This window comes from Epinephelus moara, chromosome 12, assembly GCF_006386435.1.
Source record: "Epinephelus moara isolate mb chromosome 12, YSFRI_EMoa_1.0, whole genome shotgun sequence".
NCBI lineage: Eukaryota > Metazoa > Chordata > Actinopteri > Perciformes > Serranidae > Epinephelus > Epinephelus moara.
The window spans coordinates 32,112,886-32,134,895 of NC_065517.1; the positions used below are offsets into that span (position 1 = coordinate 32,112,886).

At 41.3% G+C, this 22,010-nt stretch overlaps 1 protein-coding gene across 1 annotated transcript in view; it reads right to left on the bottom strand.

Moving 5' to 3' along the window:
• Nucleotides 1-6,868: 6,868 nt before the first annotated feature.
• The window catches only part of tmem63a (transmembrane protein 63A), a 22,678-nt gene continuing 7,536 nt past the window's right edge, over nt 6,869-22,010 (bottom strand). Inside the window, exons 5-23 of the mRNA XM_050058421.1 lie at nt 21,126-21,163; nt 20,853-20,995; nt 20,563-20,614; nt 20,351-20,459; nt 18,582-18,652; nt 18,358-18,438; nt 17,673-17,790; nt 16,349-16,482; nt 15,928-16,071; nt 14,028-14,181; nt 13,823-13,929; nt 13,623-13,709; nt 13,298-13,363; nt 12,401-12,563; nt 11,856-11,961; nt 11,523-11,690; nt 10,862-10,977; nt 10,725-10,775; nt 6,869-9,719 (exon numbers count right to left, since the gene is read on the bottom strand). Coding sequence (XP_049914378.1) covers nt 9,579-9,719; nt 10,725-10,775; nt 10,862-10,977; nt 11,523-11,690; nt 11,856-11,961; nt 12,401-12,563; nt 13,298-13,363; nt 13,623-13,709; nt 13,823-13,929; nt 14,028-14,181; nt 15,928-16,071; nt 16,349-16,482; nt 17,673-17,790; nt 18,358-18,438; nt 18,582-18,652; nt 20,351-20,459; nt 20,563-20,614; nt 20,853-20,995; nt 21,126-21,163 — 2,049 coding nt within the window. The 3' untranslated portion in view covers nt 6,869-9,578. The remainder of the gene's footprint in view (nt 9,720-10,724; nt 10,776-10,861; nt 10,978-11,522; nt 11,691-11,855; nt 11,962-12,400; nt 12,564-13,297; nt 13,364-13,622; nt 13,710-13,822; nt 13,930-14,027; nt 14,182-15,927; nt 16,072-16,348; nt 16,483-17,672; nt 17,791-18,357; nt 18,439-18,581; nt 18,653-20,350; nt 20,460-20,562; nt 20,615-20,852; nt 20,996-21,125; nt 21,164-22,010) is intronic.

The following is a 22,010-nucleotide window of genomic DNA, read 5'->3' on the forward strand; positions in this document are numbered from 1 at the left end:
GGAAGAAACGTATATCTTTTTCCAACCTCTCCAGGTAACGAGTATCATTAATACACGATGTGCCCCAGGCACAACATTTAGCTCCAAATCCACAAAACCAGCCTGAAAATGAAGGAAATCTGAAACGACTGCATTAGAGTCAATGGAGCACAGCTGTGTTGATGTCGGACCCTGGTCTGAGCTGGCCCAATGCTACGCTATGATTGGCCAACTTGCATTCGGGGGCGGGACTTAGCAAAGGGTCAATTGAGCTCTCTGTTATTATAAATCCACCATTGTCCTTCACTTGAGGTTTGACTTGCTCTCCTTTAATTATTATCTGATAGGATAATTAGCACCACCTACTGCATATCTCAATGAACCAACTCCCAGTATTCACATATAGCAGTAGAGCATGAAAAAGTGCATAAACTCTCATTTTCTTTTGCAGATTTTCTGAAAATTCCTCCAACTCCTGATATCAGCCTTAGTTTTTACTGTTTGAAGCTACCGCTGTTGCCAATCCATTTTTTCTCCTGCCACTTTAATGTGAAGCATGCTTTGTCTCTTGTGAATCTCTTGGGCGTGTGAAGGCAATCTGAATCCAGCATGGGAATGGCGGACCCCGTCACTAACAATGAAAACCACTGTCTAAAGAGGTCACTGCAGAGTGTTAATACATTGCGTGGCTATTGCAGCAAAAACAAATAGTGTCAAGAATGAGGCTTGATTTCACAGAAAATCCTGAGGGCTGTGACTTTAAGAAGCGCACTCAGGCCGTTTTTCTCAAGAACACAAGCAGGTTTTAATAATTTCTCATGTCCATTCATTCCCATGGTTGCCTATTCCCATGCTGCACTGTTCTTCCAGGGCTCTGTGTGTTGGCTGTAATTGTCCAAACAAAAGGGCCTCGGTCTGCAGTCACATGCTTCATCAGCAGCGGTGATTTCAGCTGTCTGGCCCTCCGCCCTTCTGGCTTAATGTAGTCCACCAACAGAGGAGGGGAGGGGGAATGGGGTGACTTCTCCACAGAGTACCCCACAGTGAAGAGAACACACAAGGACAGCCTCGCACCAACCCACCCAGCCACCCAGCCACTCACACAGACAAACACACTCTGAGCTTGTGGCTCAGGATGTCACCTCATTAGAGCTGGCAGTCTAGGTGGAAGTTTTTGGACTTGGAAGCACCGGAGTGACCCGCACAGACACACCACTCCAGTGCTGTTTCCCAATTGGCCAGCGAGGAAGTAATACTTGGAGTGAAGCGGCCTGTTTCTGTCCTGGTCCCGCTGCTCTGGGAAACTCACCTCCCAGGCGACCAGCGTTGCCACGGCAGTAATCCTGACGGACAAAAGATGGGAGTGCCACAGAGCACGATGCTGCCAGACCCTCTTATTGGCTGGCAACGTCCCACGCGATGCTGTGATTGGCCGGTGCTATGTTTATATACAAATTGGAGCAGTCAGAGGTCACATCCATCGATCTTGATGGTGACATGAAGGAAACCTGACCTCAAAACCTCAGGACTCTGAGGGGGTTTAATTCCCGTTTGATACACACACACACATATATAAACACAGGGGCTCTGTCTTAAGTCCAGTGGCCTGGGAGTGCAGAATTAAGTGAATACTGAGAGAGAGGGAGTGAAGTGACTAAATAATAGTGTCTGTGCTATACAAAAGCACCGGCCACAACAATACCAAGAATGCATTAAAGGCCACTGGGTTCAGTGGGCTGCAAACTTACACACAAACACAGAGGTTTTGGATTAACACTGGATAAATATTTTGATCCGGAGAGGGGCGTGTTGTGTAAACTAGTAATACCTTACAGGCTGAATCACCGCTGTTTCATTTGACCCGCCAACAAACTGCCCCAAACCAGTAATTATTATCATCAATAGGGTTTATCTGTTTTACTTAGATTTCAAGGCTTATTCTCTTTCCTTGATTCTCTCCTCCTTTAGTTCTCTGTTTCCTTAATCTATCTGCATGTTCTCCCTTTTAGTTTGGATTAGAAATAAACAGAGGTCAAAAAAAGACTTCAACTCAGCTTTGGGCTTTAACACAAATGACTCGTGACTCACTTGGACTTGAGCCTTCTGACTTGAAAAATCCGTCTTCCAAGCCCAAAAATTGAAAAACTGTTATTCAAAATATGTGCCACAAATCATTTCTTTTACCTTCATTTCCTAGATCAACTAATGTCCATGCTATTTGTTCCCAGTGAGTCGACACTTTAAGGGGGATTTATACTTGTGCGTCAGCTCTATACAGACCCTACGCCGTTGCAAGCATCTACACTTGTGCGGGGTACATCCTGGACTACCACAGGGCTGACACATAGAGACAGGCAACCATTCACACTCACATTCACACCTACGGACAATTTAGGCAACGATGCTAACATATCGGCCAATATTAGCTTGTCCCATGTCTGTCTGTTTCAGTGTGTCAGCTATTAAGTGACAATAAATTCTAGTATAGAAATGCAAATATATTTTTAAGGTAATTTACAACCAGTGTCTATAAGATGATGTCATCTTACAACCCTGATGACATCATCAGGATTATAAGATGACATTGGGGCTATTCTTTTTTACATGATGGGAAAAGTAGGGTCCAACATTCTCAGATCTTGTCCCATACAAGGAACTGAAGGTCAAGATAACCCAGTTTCTCCTGCTTTGATTTTGACCACTTTTCTTTAAAGGGACAGTTCACCTCCAAATCAAAAATACATCATGTCTATGCCTGTCTGTCTTCTCTCCAGTATAATGGAGCTAGATGGCACTTGGCTTGTGGTCAAAGCGGCAAAATATACATTTGAAAAACGCAATGTCTCTTTTTATAATCATGATGCGGTTACTCAGGATAATCCACAGAGTAGTGTTAATTGTTAGTGGCGGGGTCCGCCATTCAGATTGCCTTCACTTGCACTGGTGATTCAGAGAGAGTGACGCATGCATGTAATCCAGCATTACTGTTTGCAGTTTGTGTCAGTGGGTTTGTTAAATCCACCTGTTTTTATACGGATTTTCTGTTTGAGCACAAAAAAACATTGTCAGCATTTTCATGTAGGAGCTGTTTTCTTTCTACCAAACTACACCCGCCCACTGTATTACCACACAGTTGGAAGCCTGTATCTACTCATGGACGAGAGGCTTGTGCTCGTTACAGAGCGAGATGTAATGGCGTCCTCATCGTCTGAGCTGTAACATTAGCTCAGTGGTGCTTCCTCCTGCACGGTGATACAGTTGGCAGGTGTAGTTCAGTGGAAAGAAAATAGTTCCTACATGAAACTGCTCACAACAAGGTCTGTGGATTATCCTGAGTAAACAGGTCATGATTTCTAGAAAGAGACATTGCTGTTGAGCTTTTTAGATGTATTTTTTGGCGTTTTGAGCACCACAAGCTGAGTGCCATCTAGTTCCATTATACTGGAGAGAAGACAGACATCTCTACAGCTGATATCTCCAACACTCTGCAACTCACACCAAAACAATGTAGATTGATAAACAGCTCTACAGGTAAGAAGAAACATATGTACTTCTGAATTTAGGTTGAACTGCCCCTTTAAGTGAGAGGAATTGTTTGGGTGTTCAGGTGTAGAGCATCGTACCTTCAGTATAAGTCTGTGAGAACATCTGAGTGAGCTGTATGAACATGAAAACCGCTCCCAGTCTGCATGTAATTGGATCAAACTTCAGATCAGTCTTTCACACACCCACTACTAGAAGCTCAGAACCATGTGGGCCGAAACTGAGCCAGTGAATTTGGCGGTGTGTTTAACATCGGGTCAAAGTTTGGATTAGGGTTTTGGAAAGCTGCTCGCTGTAGTTCTGGCTGCTGCTGCTGCTGCTGGACGGAGCTGCTTCCCAGGATCCTGCCTCCATTACTCCTGCTCCACTGAGCTCGCAGGAGATAGTCTTCAGTGACAGCAAGTGCATTAAACACATTCAATACACACACAGCACAGACAATAGCCTATATCAGGTATCTAATATCAAACGTTCGTCTCTTTCCCAGCTCATCCTTGGAGCCGCATGAGAATGTCTGCAAGTTATTAGTGCCCCCGCATCCTGACCCTGCGCAGCTTTCTCATGTGACTTTGTTGAGGTATGTCTGTTCAAATCTGTCTCCAAGTCTCTTTGACTGGGAGTCCTGCAGTGTGTGTTTGTTTGATTATTAGATTTTCATCAAAACCCAGGTTATGTTGTGGGTTTTATTATCTTCTTCAGCATACTGGAGACCATTTAGTGCCGACAGCAGTGTCTGTGTTGCTCAATCATGCGCACACAATGAAATAGCACTTGAGAAAGAGTAAACAAGCCAGAGATTGTTTTGTAATGCTTAATCTTTGTCCGACATTAGGGGTAAAGCACAGTCAATAACCTTTGCGCACTCAGATATTACAACATTTATATTGCTGCTGTGGAAAAAAGTGAAATTAAGTGTTTTTCAAAGTGTCTTTGTAAACAACCTTTAAACATGTGTGACTAAAAAGTTAGCAGCTTAAGTGCTTCAGTTTTAAAGGGACAGTTCACCCCAAAATCAAAAATACATATTTCTCCTCTTACCTGTAGAGCTGTTTATCAGTCTACATTGTTTTGGTGTGAGTTGCTGAGTGTTGGAGATATCAGCTGTAGAGATGTTTATCTTCTCTCTAATATAATGGAACTAGATGGCACTCAGCTTGTGGTGCTCAAAGCGCCAAAAAATACATTTGAAAAACTCAACATCAATGTCTCTTTCCAGAAATCATGACCTGGTTACTCAAGATAATCCACAGACCTTGTTATGAGCAGTTTCATGTAGGAACTATTTTCTTTCTATCAAACTACACCCACCATTCTTATCACTACGCAGAAGGAAGTGTGCATCTACTGCTAGCTTGCATAGCGACACTGAGCTAGCTAAGGGCCCTGATACATCAAGCTAAAAATTGGCAGTTGGTCAATGTCGTGTTGTCGGTGAGCATCTGTCACCCTAGATTTTGCAGTGCCTCCTGCACCCTTGTCGGCTTATTAAGCATGTTAAATCGACATCGCAGACAGCGAAGCCCGTCAGTGAATGTCAGCACTCTGATTAGCAGTTCAGCGCGGTGTATGCCAATAGAACAGAAGTGAGGAATTATTGGGTACGAATTTCTCTTTTGCAGAAATGGTTCGTAATTGTTGGTGCTACTGTTTGCTAGCGCACTGTTCATGTGGTTTGTTCTTTCAACATCCGGTTGTGTTGTTAAGCGCAGTTCAGACGAAAGATTTGCAATTAGAAGAAACTGTTTTCGAATGTTGCAGAGAAAGGTTGCAGCAGCGTGAACTGGTTAGTTTGAGCTCGACTCAAGTTGGCTGATGGTGTCACCTGCAACTCAGCTGGTCGAATAGCTAGCAGCTGGTTTTAGAACGTAAAGCACGTCACCTCTTTGGCTTGTAGTGAAACCTGCTGGTCAAGTCAAAATGGCCGCAGGCGGTGTGTTCACTTGCTGTGACAGGTGCTCCGTCCCCGCCGAGCCCTCTGTTTCCGTCCACAAGGTGTGCCCATATCGGACAGTGGGTCGCTGCTGTTGTTTGCTGTATGTGCTTATGCCCCCTCAGGCACACACATTCTCACTCACAAGTATAGAGAGTTGTTGCATAGAGATGATACACCGTCTTATCTAGTTGCATTGGTGTGAACCAGCAGGTTTTTAGAACGTTGCAGAACGGCACATCGCAACTAGTTGCCTGTTTCGACTTGTCTTGTCACAAATCTTTGGTGTGAACTGGGCTTAAAGGTGCTAACTGGCCAACTAGAGTCTTAAATCTGTCCTGTTGGTCTTCTGGTTTCCCTTTTTGAATGACGAATACAGACTGCTGCTATGGAGAATTACTTCCTCTCCTGCAGGCGCAGAACATACATGCTAGTTGGCCATTGGCTGTAGTCTTTGCGGTGAGTTCAGGTACAACAGGCAACGTGAGGCGACGCAACAGACACCCTTGGTCGCCGCTATTCCTTTAATGTCTGTTTGGTGTGTCTGGGCCTTAACATTACAGATCAGCTGAGGAAGACGCCATTAATGTTTACATCTCACACTGTCACAAGCACAAGCATTTTGTCCATGAGTAGATGCTTACTTCTGTGCAGTTGGTGGGTGTACTTCAGCAGAGAGAAAATAGTTCCTACATGAAACTGCTCACAACAAGGTCTGTGGGTTATCTTGAGTAACCAGGTCATGATTTCTGGAAAGAGACATTGCTGCTTGGCACTTTGAGCACCACAAGCTGAGTGCCATCTAGTTCCATTATATTGGAGAGTGTATTTTTGATTTCATTTGATTTTGTCTCTTTAAAATATCACTAAGGTCTGAAAGTGTGCACAAAATGCAAATGATGGAACCCAAGAGAAAAGTGTGTCGATACTCAAGCCAGGAAGGACTCGGAGCGCTTCAGTCGCTACTGTTTTTGAGTTTTGTTCACTTCTAGAACTGTCTTCAGGCGCCATCAGGGTGCACTGATCCTCGTCCAATAGTCCAAACCCGTCTTTGCACCACAGCTAATAACCTGTATATGTTGTTAGATTAGCAGTTCATTAGCCATATGTAACAACAGCACACTAAAAGTACTCACATAGACAATAGAGGTCGTTCTCAGCTGAGGCAGGTACCGTGATGAGAAAGTGGAGAGGAGGAGGCAAAAGGAAACAGCGAGGGAGAGACGAGTGAAAGATCAGGTGAGGAGGTGGAGCTACAGCAATTGTCGCCCAGTGAACTGGCTCATACCAATGTCAGAATAAGTTTAAAATCCTCAATGCAACAGTGTGCATTTGTCCTTTTTCACTGCAGGATGAATAACTCCTGCTCACTGCAGCTCAACAGTGCCCCCCAATGACAAGACACACTCATAACTGTAAAGTAGTTCCTGATGTATTTTAAAACAGCATGTAAAATTGAAATTTAAATCACCATATACAAAGCTAAGGCTGAGTTTCTCTTTACATATACAGTCCAAACTTAAACACTCTTAGTACCAACCCACTGTACAGTAACAGGTTTCTTGTTTCAGCTCCTTGTTAAAATGCAGAATTAAAAAAAAAGCTCTAAAAAACTAAGTTTAAAGTACATTAAATACAAATAAACGTTGACCTGTTTAAACATTCCTTAATTAAAGGAACAGCATGATTGTCTATTGTTAAACAATAATACAACATAATGTCTCTAACCATTCTCATGTGTGGATTAAACAAAAAGTTTTGGTTTCAATACTGATATAAACCTTAGTTGTCGTGTCTAATTACAAAAGCCAACATTAAGATGTTGTTAGTAAACACAAAACAGGCCTCTCCTGATACAAAAAGTGCATTATTAACATGAGGCAATAAGTTATTCCCTTGGCAGGTGTTGTCCTCTGACATCAAAGAAAAGGCACTGGGAAGAAATCTGGATAAATGAACAAACAGAAAGCTCTGCTGGTCCGACTCTTTGGCATCACTGTTGTTGGATTGATTGTCTTCTTCTGGTAATACTTGTGTAACTGGCTTTAGCATGTGCAATAAATGAATTCCAGGGTTTAAAAAACATTATGGCTTTTTTTTACTTGGCAGGTTTTGGATAAACATTCCTTGATGATTTGGTCAGAGAGGTCTCTACAGTAAAAGTAAAAATCGAAGACGAAGCAGTAGGGATGCACCGATTGTGAAACTGTGGGCCGATACCAATGTTGGAAAATAACAATTTGGCTGATAGGCAATAACAGGTTTTTTTTGTTGTTGCTTTGTTTGTTTTTGTCGTTGTTTATTTCTCCTTTTGTGTCCTGGGGAAACAAACAAATCTTCATTATGATAAAAAAACGTAACAGCTACAAATTCAGTCATGAAAAACACATTTTTAAAATGTCTTCCAAAGCCTTTTTACCCATTATAATACATCATAATTCCCTCTCTAATATCTGTTTTGTTTTGCTGGGGAAACATCAGAAAATTTCTCATTCAAACAACTGTACTTATTCAAGTTTCTCAAGTTTTACAAGTTGTAGAGCTGCCCCCCAACTAAGAATTTTCCTAGTCGACCAATAGTCATCATTTAGGCCCATTAGTCGACTAATAACCGCAGGTACCAGCCCTGGAAATTAACCTGACTCCTGTCTGACTGCTGAGCGTGGCCACTTCCTGTGTCAGTCCTTTCAAATTAAATTCACACATGGTCCAGTTATATAGGTTTTGATTTATTTTGACAAGGCACAGCTTCTAATAGAGTTTCACTTTTTTTTTTTTCCTGACCTTACTGGTCGACTAACTTTTGGTCGACTATCAGGGGGCGGCCCTAATGCCCTCTCTATTATCTATTTCATTTGCTGTGAAAACATAAAAAATTTCTCATTTAAACAATTGTATTTATTCAAGTCTCACCAAAAACAAAGGTCGACAGTAGGGCTATTCAATTAAAAATTCAATTGGGCCTAATTTTAAAACCAGAAAATGTCGATGGGCCAGACATTTTCAGCAGCAAGTGACCTACTGAAATTTCTTAATAGCTTTTGTTAATGACAAATTTAAACAAATGCAATTTAATGCAGTAAAAGTAGCCTTATGATACATGAAACCAAAACTTTAAAAAGTATTGATAAAAGAGCCGATAATGTTGGAGCTTGTTAATACTACAGTCTTGATTAATTTTGATCGGGGTCGTTTAATACCGCGCCTCAGTACTCATCCCTAGCCGGGCCACTCGGAGGTTGCAGACGTGGCCGCGGGCCTCCAACTGAATAGGCCTGTTCTACAAGATTACATTCAAACATATATGTTATAGTTGACCTTTGCCAAATACTCTTTTTTACTGAATAAAATTTAAATGCATCATAATGTAAGTCAGTCTAAACCTCTGTTCGCTGTAAGTTCTAGATGCTAACAGCTAATGATAACTAGCTCTCCTCCTGCCGATGTCAACACAGATTTGTTGTTCATAATGTGCATTATCAGGGAATAAATAGGATAAATGCATCCCCTGACACACTGACAGTCCTTTTGTCCTGATAACGCCCCTGGTAAGACCTTTCTTTGTCCCAATTTTCTATTGTGCCTTGGACGACAGGACATTAGTCTCGAGCCCTGCTTTTTAGTCTGCGCAAAATTGATGTGACACAACAGAAAAACATCGGCCACTGTTATTGGTAAAAGTATTCTTATTTGCCTTTAGGCCGCTGACAGTCAACAAGGTAAATATCAGCCAATATTGATGTTTGGCTGATGAATCGGTGCATCCCTACTTAGCAAATTCCTCGTGGATGTTTGTGTTGATCATGTGCAAATAATAATCTGAATATATTAAATAAATTCCTACTAATATTGTGCCTTCTTTCCATCAGAAAGCAATTTAAATTTAACCCACTGTCCCCACTGGTACTTTAAGCTCATATCTTTGGAGTCCATTTCCTGTATTACTCTTGTACCATCTGGAGATTTGCTCTCAGTGGGACAAACTGTGTCTGACTGAGCAGTAGGATGGAGGTGAATTCAAACTCTGACTTCGATGCTGATATAATGATAAAGAAGACAGATTTACGATCAGGAGTCGAGGGCGTCTTGACTCCAAAGCTTTGACTCAGCGCTGAAACACGCTGATTCAGCCATCGGACATGCTCTCCGTCACGGGGGTGGGGCTGTGGGCCGGGCTGCCGTCTGTAGAGCCGTAAGACTGCTGGAGTTTAGACTCCTCTGTTGTGCTGGCAGGTGATTTGGGATTAAGCACTCTGGGAAGGTAGACCTGTAATTATACAACACAAAAGAGATAAAGAACAAACAAAAGAGGAACACCACCTAAATTAAAGATTCCAATGTTATTGCCACGTCCTAAGAAAGTGCAATCAATACTTGTGAACAAGAGCTACTCTCTTGCACAGCCAAAAACACTGCAGGCATAAATATCCCACAATGCAGTACGGTAGTTTAAGATTCGTATCCGTTGGAGAACTCTCAGTCGACTGCGATTTTTTAAGGGGAGCAGTTGTTATTTTTCTTCTCAGTGTGTAATGCACTTCTGAGGACGTAAGAATATGTTGCCGTTATACGCTTTTTCACAAGAGTTGAAAAATCTGAACTTTAGCGACCAATTCGTCCATGACAGCCAATCAGCTTTGAGATCCTATGAGATGTATGGCACAGAGGACGTACCAGTGCAAGTTCATTCATCGGTTCAGCGATGTCACACGCGTATGACACAAGTTACTGGCGTGTATCAAATGAGTCAATACAAAATATTCTCGTATTCAAACTTGCATGAGTAACGTAATGCGAAAATGTACAGGAATTACGTGTTAATTTTAAAAAATGGACATATTTCCCCTTTAAGGATGTTTATTAACATATTTTTTGTGTGTTCTTTCATCCTCTCTGATGTGTATGATGCAATACTGCATTTAACGGCCAAAGAATGATTTAAACACAAAAGAATGCGGAAGATTAGGGAAAGATGAAGCTCCTGAAAATTCCGGAGGAATATTAGGTCTGAACCTGTGACTGATGAGGACCAAAGTTCAGTCCAAGAACAGCTCAGTGTGAACAATCAGTTCTTTAACACACTGTTCAGAAAACACTGACCTCAAAAGCTCTGGTGTTTTACTTTGTAAATGAATAACAAACCATGAGAGTGATAAATAGGGTTAGAGAAATAACAGCTCAGCTCAGGTAAGTTAACTCAAGATCACGCCTGCCCTAAATACATCAGCTCTTTATTCACACTGTGGACTTTTGTATAGAATAAGTACAGTACCATGGTGTTTTCTTCCACTCCCTCCACTGTATCCTCATCCTCGTCTTTCACCTGCAAAAGAACACAAACACAATGAGGGCTCAGCGTGAAGGACGAGAAAGACGTGGCAGGGTTTGTACATGAAACTGAGCGCTCACCGCGTAGTTGTGTGGACTGAGGTACTTGAAAAGGCCGAAGCAGGTGTAGCTGATGCAGATGAAGACAGTGATGCAAAGGACCACCAGCGTGAACAGAGAAGTGGCCGTCCAGAAACCTGAAACACAGCACACATACACAAATAAGGCGGGGCAACACAATGGTTTGAGTTGAAGGTGTGACAGTAACATTGTTAACACTGTGCTACATTACAGAGAAATACAAAACCGTACTAATGAACCTTCATTAATATAGGCCTATATTTTATCTACAAGTGCACGTCACACACTGAGCGAGCCGCCTGTTAATGACGCTGTGGGCTAATGGGCATGTAGCTACTTCCATGTTTCAGATGATACGTCATGTTTGTAGTCGACCAATGAAGATGAGTTTACATATCACCTTGGGTTCGTCCTTCACCTTCTCAAAATGATCCCACACTTTGGATTTCCTGCCCGCCCTGGAAATTACTAGCCTGTGGAATAACCACAGGTACCAGCCCTGGAAATTAGCGTTGAGCTGGGAGGCGAGCAGGGAGATTTGGGCGCTGTTAAGATATAAGGAAGTTGGCTGCCAAACAGCAAAGTCACCCCTTAACTGCAGTCGGTAAATCTCAGGTCACGTTATTACTGTTAACTTTCTCCAAGTCTTCTTGTGTCTAACCTGATCTGAGGACAGAGAAGAAGTAGAGCCATATGAGGCAGATGATGGGCGCGGCCAGAGCTTGATTGACAGCTCCCAGGTGGACCTGGCGGTCTAAGCGAGCAGGCAGGTAGGCAAAGTACAGGTTGTGTTTGTCCACCAGGTGCTTCAGCATCATGTACAGGAGACCTGATGGAGTCAGACACATATAAAACAAGCATTAAAGCCCCCACTAAGGAAGTGACGGGAAATATGTTGTATGTAAAGAAGTGTGCCAGAGATACTGAGGTCTTAGGCTGACAGAGTGAAGCAATCACGAGAATATAGTGTGCATGACGGAAGGTGTGTGCTCACCAAAAGGCACAATGATGGGACATATGATGCTGTAAGCCATAATGACAGTGAACACACACAGGAACCAGCCGTACATGGCTCCATATTCAAACTCATAGGCCTGGTTCTGTAAACAGAAGTCAAAATGTTAGTTGATGTGTAAATGTTGAGGTGAGGCTGACATTAAAGCAAACTGCAAAGAAAATGTTCTTTTCTTCTTCTGTAACTTTACGTTGACTTGAATTTAGTGAATACATGAATGACTCCTGGCCAGAGCACTTTAAATATTTCTATTACACATTGTCCATCAGTTTACAGGCCAATTTACGCTTGTAAATACATCTGGCATTGTCTGAAACACCTGACCAAAGATTTCTTGCTACATGCCTTCATGCAGAGAGCATAAAAAACACCAGGTATTTTCACTGTAACACTCCAGGCCAATGAAAAAGCCACAGGTAGGTCTTCAGTTTAATACACCGGTGCTCCCTGGTCTAGATTACGTTGCTATAAAATACACCAAAGACTTTTAGGTGTAGTATTCCTTTAATGGACAATTTACTAACCTGTTTGACATATTTCCTTTCAGCAGCAGAGCGAGCAAATGCCATACGAATTGTGTACATCAGTAACCCTGGCAACCGCAGCAGCTCCATCCCAGAGCCCACCAGGGCCGCTGTGATCACGTAGTTGACAAAAAACGCTCCTTGGTCAGGTAAGAAAACACACCTGAGGTGAGGGGAAAGAAAAAGATAAATGAAATGATGACGATAAGGAAAAGACAGAGATGAAAAGGGGGATTTTGAGAAAATAAAATGTGCACTTTTATTAAAACCAATTGGTTTTATGCGAGAACCTTTTTACCAGCCGTGACAATGTCACCACAGCTGGGGTTTTTTCACCTTGTGGCAGGGGGTACCACAGAAGAGGTTGTGAGTATTTATAAGTCTCAACCATACTAGATGTAGTCAAAATGATTCTACACGTTCGATTTCTTGCCCTAAAATTACAACCACTCTTAAAGATACACTATGCAGGATTTTTCTAAAATACAACGTATAGACCCATACAGCAGTAATCTCTCTTAATCGTCACTTATGACCCACTAAAAGTGTGTCGCAGTGTATTTCTCTGCAGAGACTCTGCCCTCTGACTGTACTCTCTAACTGTCTTCTTATTTTCTGTGCTCAGGGAGTTTTGGGCACAGTGCTCAGGTGAAGCTGGGGCTTTATAAAAAGGTGCCAGACTGCACAATGTAGTTGCACTAAACTTATAAGATTGATAATATCTTACAGTCTGTAGGAGGCTTAAGAGCCATTTTATACATAGAGTAAAACTGACAGATTTTTATCTCTTTATAATTTACTTATCAATATTAGAACAACACTCTTAAATACCTAAATTCAAATTAATTTGTTAGTAAATGTTTTGTTTAAAAAAGAAAAGAAAAAAGGATTACTTACTCAAACCTCAGTTTCCCATCTGCGAGAAACTCTGTGTCAAACAGCCAGCGTAAAAACACTGCAAGACTAACAGAGAAAAACAAAGAGTGGAAAAAGTGAGGCAAGGTTCTCCCTGAATCCATTTATACTAAAATGCACCTGTTAGCCTGAGGAATCCCTTTCAGCCAACTGACATTACCTTTTTTATTTTACTGTTTATGCATTAAACAAGTCAACTGTGAGTCATAAACACACTTGAGTTAACTACAGCTTAAGTATTACTGCAGAGAAACCATCAACATCGATGCTGAGTAAACCGTTGCTTATTCAATCTGATGCAAATTACCTGGTGAGTCCCAGCGAGGGGAGGATTAGCACCATGAAGAGCAGGAAGAAGTACAGTTTACGCATCATGCTCAGCTGCTCACTGGACCTGACACAGATGGCACCAGATCAAAACATTTCCTCTGCTGACAGCAACCATTACTGTGCTACCAATGTGTGTGTGTGTGTGTGTGTGTGTGTGTGTGTGTGTGTGTGTAATACCTGCTCCAGTGTGCCTCTCCTATTGTCGAATAGTACACTATGGTCGGCAGCAGTGCAGAGAACGTCCACAGCAGCAGAGTGGGGAAGAACTGACTGATGATGGGGCTCTAGGTGGGAATAACAAAACAAACTTTAGATTCACAGCTTCAACAACAGATTTGTGGCAAAGTGTGTGTGTGTGTGTGTCTGCATGTGTGAGCCTCACATTGAGATAGCGGATGGGCTTCGTCACGTTGAACTTGTCCATGGTGTTGATAATGATGGTGGGAGTCGTGAGGAAGGTGAGCAGGAAGAACAGGAGGAAGTTGAGCATCAGATAGCGCATGAACCAGCGAAACCCGCGCACCGACAGATTGTCCCTGTAGGACGGGGAAAACAGGAGAACAGAAGCAACGAGACAACATATCAGTGTGGAAAGTACACTCTGATTCCTCCCACAGGTTTCTATTCCCTTTTCCACAGGGAACTAAGTCAAAATGTTTTTATAGAGGAAGAAGAAGAAAAACTGGTGCTCCACATTAACAGGTGATTTACAGTTTTGGTTCATATTAAAAGGTTTACATTTTGGCTGTTGCTAGAAATGTTGCTCTTTTCTTGGGCAATTTTATTTTATGTTAACATTCTATTTCATCACTGTGCATCTTTTTCACGATATAGTTGCCTTACGAGTCATATATTTTTGGACATGTCCTTTCTACATTCAGACATCTTAAACATGACGACAGGCCAGATTCAGTCCTTTCCAATGAGAACATATCACCAAAATATGCCTCAGACAATAACCAGACAAAGTAAAAGGCTCTGAGAAGGACCATTCAGGTTGTTCGGGGGTATTAGAAGAAATACTATATTTACTGTTGTCTATTTAAAGATAGTGTTGCTGCTGATAGGTCTTCAGTCTTTACTTGCTTCTTTGCACATTCTGTGTCCTTATGGTGCGTTCCAGGCAAGGAACCGGCACCTTTGGCGATAGAAGTGATCATAAACAAACATAAACCCCGCACGGTCCCCCATGTTGCTTTGACAGTTTGGCATGACTTGCCTGGAACACTATGAAGTCGTGAGTCATGACTTGAAGTGGTGACTTACGGGCTCAGAAACTTGCCTGGAAAGTAGCATTAAACTAATATTTACAACACACTCGTTTGGTCAGTGCCATGTGAAGTGGCAACACATCAATGAGGAGGGCCCCCAAACCAGATCCAGCTAAGGGCCCTAAAAGTCTAGGGCTGGCCCTGATATTACCAATGTGAACTGAAGTGTTTATCTTAAAAGACCATAATGCTTTTTGTAAAATAATGAAAAATATTTTTTGCAAACTTTTTTGCCAATGTGTCTGTGTCTTCTCTCTAAATTCTGAGGTTTTTCTGGGTCCGTGAACGCAGTGCAGGCACCACTCTTCTGTTTCTTTTAACCCTCAGCAGCAGCTTGTGGAGCTTTGAGTCGCGGGTGGATAATTGTTCAGTCGATCCAATCAGAGCTGATCAAGATTGGATCGGATTAATGAATAAGAGGAGCAGCTGTTTGTGAATGAAAGCAAACTTTAAGACCCAGTGCAATTAATGGTTAGGTTTTACTTTAACCACACCTGGCATTCTGCTGCTCCGCCTGTGCCTTGAGTACACTCTGCACTCCACCAGAGCGTGACACACTGAATAACCGAACAGTATATATATTCCAACAGCGCACCTAATGAAGCGTCCAGCTCCAAAAATAGAAAATGGAAATCTGGCGGCAGATGTTTTAATCGTAGAGGACCGCAACAAATAAATCAAAGTGTAGGAAACCCTGAAGAAGAAATTAAATTGTCATATTGCCAGATCACATGTAAAGCAACCAAACTGGTGATCAATGCAGAAGAGAAGACTGTTCACTGTTCTGTATTACATCAGACAAAAAACTAAAAGTTCCAAAACTAATTTTGTTTGATTATAATTTAATTAGAATCATCCATTCAGAATTTTCTAAAACAGTAACACCACATGATTCCACTAAAAAGTCACTTAATAATAATATTCAATTACTGCCCAGACTCACTGGCACCAAGATTAAAAAGTCATGATCTGAATGGAGCACACACTGTGTCATAGACTGGTGTATCTTACCAGTACACATTTTTGGGATGGGGTGCGTAGCTGACGTTCCACTTCTTCACTTTCAGAGTTCCACTCTCAGATGAAGGTTGGGGCATCCTCCCGCAGCAGCAGCTTGTCCCGCCACACTCGAGTGCGTTGAAGTCTTTCAAAATGCTGAAGTGAGTAAATGACAGCTGTTAGTGATACACATTTACCAGCTCTCAACAATGGCAGCTGCCCAAAGGCCTGCTTTCACTATAAAGTCATGTGGTGACGATAAAATCGAAGAGATCACCGCCCTGATCAGGCAGAGGAACAAGCACAGTCAGCTGACATAACACCACTGCTGCTACACAGCCAGACACCAGGCAGTACAGATGCTCCTGCTGTTTGCTTCACCTGTAAATAGACGTGTACTGACAGGAAAAGACACCTTTAAATTGGTACTCACTACTTGGCCATAGCCTCAGTCTGCAGGGTGACAAAGGCCATCCCCAGGGGGTGCTGTGGCACCAGTTCTGTCTGCTTCCTCACCTCCTCCAGCAGGTCTTTTTCTTTAGTGCTGTAGTACTCTATCGCATCAACCTGAAGAAACACACACACAGATTAAATGCTTAATTGAAACGACCTTTGAGACACTAATTTAAGTGTACTTATTACAAATAAGCAATTAAATCAAATAATATAACAGCACTTTTACATTTTAACTGTTTTCTGTTAAACCATAGTTTATAACTCTATTTCCTCATGTCCTTTCTGACCATTTCTCACATTTCTGTGAGGTAACACTCTAAAAAGTTTGCAGAAATCTTGGACTTTTTTGTTTGTTAGGGGTGTAAATACTTCCCTTTTCATGGGAAATGTGTTAATAATAATAAAAAATATATATTTTGGTTAAAACAGCATCATTGTGTGTCCATTAGTTTCATTTTCTTCCCCTTAACACCAGTGTATTTCTGCAAAATAATGTGCTATTCCTTTTAGTGGCATCACTTAGAGGAAATGACATTCAAATGGGGAGTTTTGATTTATCAGTACATTTTTCTTTCAAAACCTTCCCTGTCACGCAACACATTTCCACCCCATCACATAAAAAACATGAGGAAAACATTTTTTTAATGAAACTTTCAAAATGTGTTGTATAAAACCAGATTTTTTTGTTTAGCTACATGCTAGGTGTACTGAGAGAATTTCAGCCATATTACTTCAAATCTTTACAAGAAAAATTGGGCCTAGCTTGGAAAATATGTTTTATTGCAAGTCTAACGTATCATTAATACTATGAAATACAATATTATATATTTGCAACCTTTTTCCTTTTATCACAACATTTAGAGCTTTTTAGTCATAACAAAAAAACAGCAAAAAGAACTTGTTTTCAGTAGATTATGTAACTTTAGCCGTTAGCTAAATGTTGGAAATATGGTGGTACTAAACACTGGAAAGTCCTACCAGTAAAAAGAAAATGTGTGCAGTATGCAGAGCTTTAGTTTCGAGGGGTGGCACAAGTGTTGCCAATTTCAACCCAAGCAGTCTTATAAAGCCATGCTATCAGAGCAACCACATCACACCCAAACAGGATTACTAGTACACAGCTGTTAATTTTTTTTTTAACCCAGTGGCATCGGATCAATACTCTGTATTTGCTGCTAAGCAAGTTAAGGTATCGGTGTGGGGAAGGAGAAAATAGCATCAGAACATCTCTACATGAAAAATAAAACCTAAAAGCATCCAGACACCCTGCACAAACCTTTCCACTATCTGGTCCATCTCACCTTTGAAGAGCTGGAGCAGCAACAAAGCTGACTACACACACGAGGGTCAATCAGCTCACGCTTCCCTGTTTTCTCGAACACACGCTCGTAGTAGCGCAGGTTTTTTCCAGCTCGTATCCTGGGGTGAAGAAAGAAAAACACACAAGTTAGTTTAACTGAGTGAAAATAAAGCCCAAAGTAAACGTCCCTCAACATAAGATAAGATAGACTTTATTGTCCTGAAGGAAATTTGTCTTAGGTACATGCCTTACCTGCTGTTTAAAGATACAAAAAATGTATACATACAGTTCCTACATATATGCAGTCCATACACAGAGCTGTCACATTTTAAACACACTTTGAAGTCTAGTATATGCTTCATATACTGTTGTTTGCAACCATTTTGCTGCAGCAACATCTAAAAACATATTACCTACTGAAGAATTAGAGTGAGACTGAAACACATAAGAAACTCTGGAGGCCATAAAACCAGAATATTGAGCTGTAAGAGGCTGAAGAGTTAAAAAGAGCTTCTGAGCTGGGTGACAATTCTGTTGGTTTGTCACTACATACATCAATTAGCTATATTGCTAAAACAAATATTTATTTGTGGCACACATCAAAAACAATCATCAGCAACGAACTGTGCACAACTGGCATGCACTCAGTGCCACAGAGGGCATTAATCACACTTCCAATTTCTCACCTTTCCTTATCAAGGTGCATGAGCTTGGCCACGTTATAGCCCAGGGTCACAGCACACACTCGGCAGGAAGGGTACGCCTCTCTGTACAAAAACAGTGCTGACATTGAGGGACGAAACACGTGGCTACTATTTATGATAACATGCAAGCACACTTAGGCAAGAGCAACATTTGATTTAACAAGATATGGAATTTTACAGTAAATTTTACAGCTCGGTCTACTCACATGAAATGGGTCTTTATAGCTTCCTCTGTCGCTGTTTTAGGGACTGAACACACAAACAATGTATTTCTGGTCTACAAACAAAGACAGAATGAGGGATCAGTCAGGTGACAGCAGTGACATTCAACATCTACTTACAGGTATAGTTTACCCCCACCCTGTGTTATGTTGAACTCCTTAAGAAAACAGTTTTTTCTCACATGCCTCCAGTGAGCAGAGAATCCAAAAACAAAAAACTGTTGAGGAATTGAAGTAAACAGGGACAACTTTGATAACAGTAAAACTAAATCAAATCATCTGTTTACAAACTCTCACACAACTTGTGCTGTATAATCCAAGTTTCATTTCTCCAGTCACATGCCCAGACTTCCCAGACTTCCCTTTCCAACTGAAAGTGAACGTAAGTAAAAATTTATCTGTCTCTTCAAAGCCAGACTCCACTGACAAAAACAGTAATTTTACCTCACTGAACACAGGAGCTGCTGGTCTACCACAACCTTGGTCAGTTAGTTTGTTTGTGTTATTGTGTGACTTCGGTGAATCCGAACTAACCCTTCAAAACACCAAAGTCACACAATAACACAAACCAATCCTGATGGAGGCAGCAGTAGACCAGCAGCTCCTGTTTTCAGTGAGGTAAAATTACTGTTTGTGTCAATGGAGTCTGGCTTTGAAGGGAGCATAGAACATTTTCACTTTCCGTTCAGTTCCCTGTCAGAAAGGACTGACTGGTTGAGAAGTACTGAGCATAAGACTGGATAAATGAGACTCGAATTACACTGCACAAGTTGTGTGAGAGTCTGTAAATGGATGTTTTGATATAGTTTAGCTGTTGTTAAATAGAGCCCCCTGACTTGAATTCATCAGTTTTTGAATTCTATGTTCACCGGAGACATGCGAGAAAAACAAAGTCACCTTCACAAATTCAACACACAGGGTGAGTAATTGATATAAAAATGGTCATTTGAGGGTTGAAGCATTCCTTTTGTAGAATTCAACACTAATCTGGCTATCATTATGTGCTTAGCTCCTCCTGGACCAGGGGTAGGCAATCTGCGGCTCGGGAGCCACATGAGGCTGTTTAGCCCTTCTCAAGTAGCTCAATGTGGCTTTGACAAAAAAAAAAAATGGAAATAAATAACAGCTTTCCAACTGTATAAATGTGTGGCCTACACCCTGAATAAAAAAAAATGCTTAAACATCTCATCAACTATGTGCGTCATACATCTACGGCCTGGCGCTTTCTCCTAAAATTTGCAGAATGTCAGTAGCGATGGCTAAGCTAGAGTCTCCGTAGCGAGGCTAGCTATTGATTCCCAATCTGAAAAAAAAAACATCTAAAATAAAACAGAGGAAAATAGAGAATTTCGTAGTGAGTAGACAGATTTATTTGCTTTCACCACTGACGCTGCAAAGTTTAAGTACCAAATAATTATAAGTAGCAAATTAATGACTGCTCATTAAGACCTACTGGGAATGTTATAGGCTAATGTAGATTAAATAGGCTGTGTTGCCGGCACTATAAGGCACAAATGTGGCTCCAGACATGTTTTTTTTTTCTTTTTTGGGGGGGACCAAAAACGGCTCTTTTGATAGTACAGGTTGCCGACTCCTGTCCTAGACAATCCAATGTAAAATAAATAAAGACAGTAAATCAAGTAATGTGGACAAAGTTTAAATGTGTACATTTGTGGGAGGCATTTAAACCAAGTGTGAATGCTCATACTTTTTTTATGACATCAGATCTTGTGGCCTAGTAGAGAGTGACTCACTGTTTCTCTGCGCATGCCTTTCAGTTGTGACGTGTAATGTCTCAGCAGAACAACTGTCAGGATCAGGTACAGGACTGCAAACACTGTGTGCAGCCACAACAGGTTGTTTCTAGAAGCAAAAATGACAAGACACCAAGAAGCACTTTGTCATGACCAAGACACAAAACTGTTTTCAAAGATCTTCCAAACAGTTTTTGTCACACTCTTATTACCTCTTTTGAAGATTCCCAACAGTTGTCCTTCCAAAACTTTGTGGATCATTATCTGAAAGAAATAAAGAACATTAAAACAACATATTTACTTTGAGCAGAAATGTAAATAAAAAGAGACAAGAATGAACACAAAAAGATCAGAATACAAGCAGCCAAACTATAAGAATATAAGGTAATATAATTGTATTGTATTCGTTCACTGGAGGCATGCAAGAAGTCAGCTGATAAACAAATGGTCATTTAGGTGCTGCAGTATTCCTTTAACAGACAGAGAACAGAGCAAAACTCACCCAGCAGGTCTCCAGTCATGTTGACAGGCAGTATGATTGCCAGGGAGGTGACAGTTATGACCATGAGCAGGATGAGGAGATGACGCTGGAATGACAGGTAGTGAACAGCATCCATGCCACATCTGGTTTTTATTTTGTCCTCACTGAAACACACACAGACACAGATTAGCAAGAACCAACTCGTATACAGAGCCTGATGAAACAGCCACGATTGAGCCATAACTTGTGAAACAACAACCAACAGAACAGACAACAAACCACAGGATCACTCACTCCATTCTGAGGATGTAAGGCAGCCAGGAGCAGAATCCCTGAACAGGAAGAGAGATGTTTTTATTGCACAAACATACGGTGAAGATTATACTAATGAGAAATATTTGGTAAGTCCTGTATGGCTCAATCTTCAATCTTTAGGCTAACATCAATTATTTGACCCGTGTTATGCTGAATTTGGGAAGTAAACTTGCATGTCTGCGGTGAACAAAGAGAACAAAAACGAAGAGGGAAAAAAATAGGAAAAATTCATATTCATATCACAATACTCATATTGACAATGACATATTGACATCATACTGTTACCCATGGCAACAACAAGAAACTCTACAGTGGTTCCAAAAAGAGGAGCAGCTTCAGTAGTGTGGAATAAACTGTGGTGTCCTGAATGTTTTATGAACAGCCCCGGACTTCCCACACTCTTTTAGTGACTTACCGCACAGAGGGAACTCATTCAGCGGCTCCTCTGGCAGCAGCACAGCGTCTCTCCCTCTCTTCTCTGCTGTCATTCAGTGATTTAGTCATAAACCCTTGGTAATGTAAACCTATGTGACGCTCACCTCTCGACAATAAACTCCATATATGTGAATGTGTGATAGTTCTGGTGTCATAACAGCCTGTCACAGGTTACAGCGTGATGATTAGAGGAGAGATGGCAGAGTATAAAGGTCCAGGTGGAAAAAACAACTCAATAATTTAGGATTTTACTAAAAGAAGGAAATCACCTGTTGATTTACAGTATCTCACATAAGTGAGTACACCCCTCCCATTTTTGCAAATATTTCATTGTATCTTGTCATGGGACAACACTATAGAAATGACACTTTGATATAACTTAAAGTAGTCAGTGTACAGCTTGTATAGTAGTATAGATTTACCTTCCTC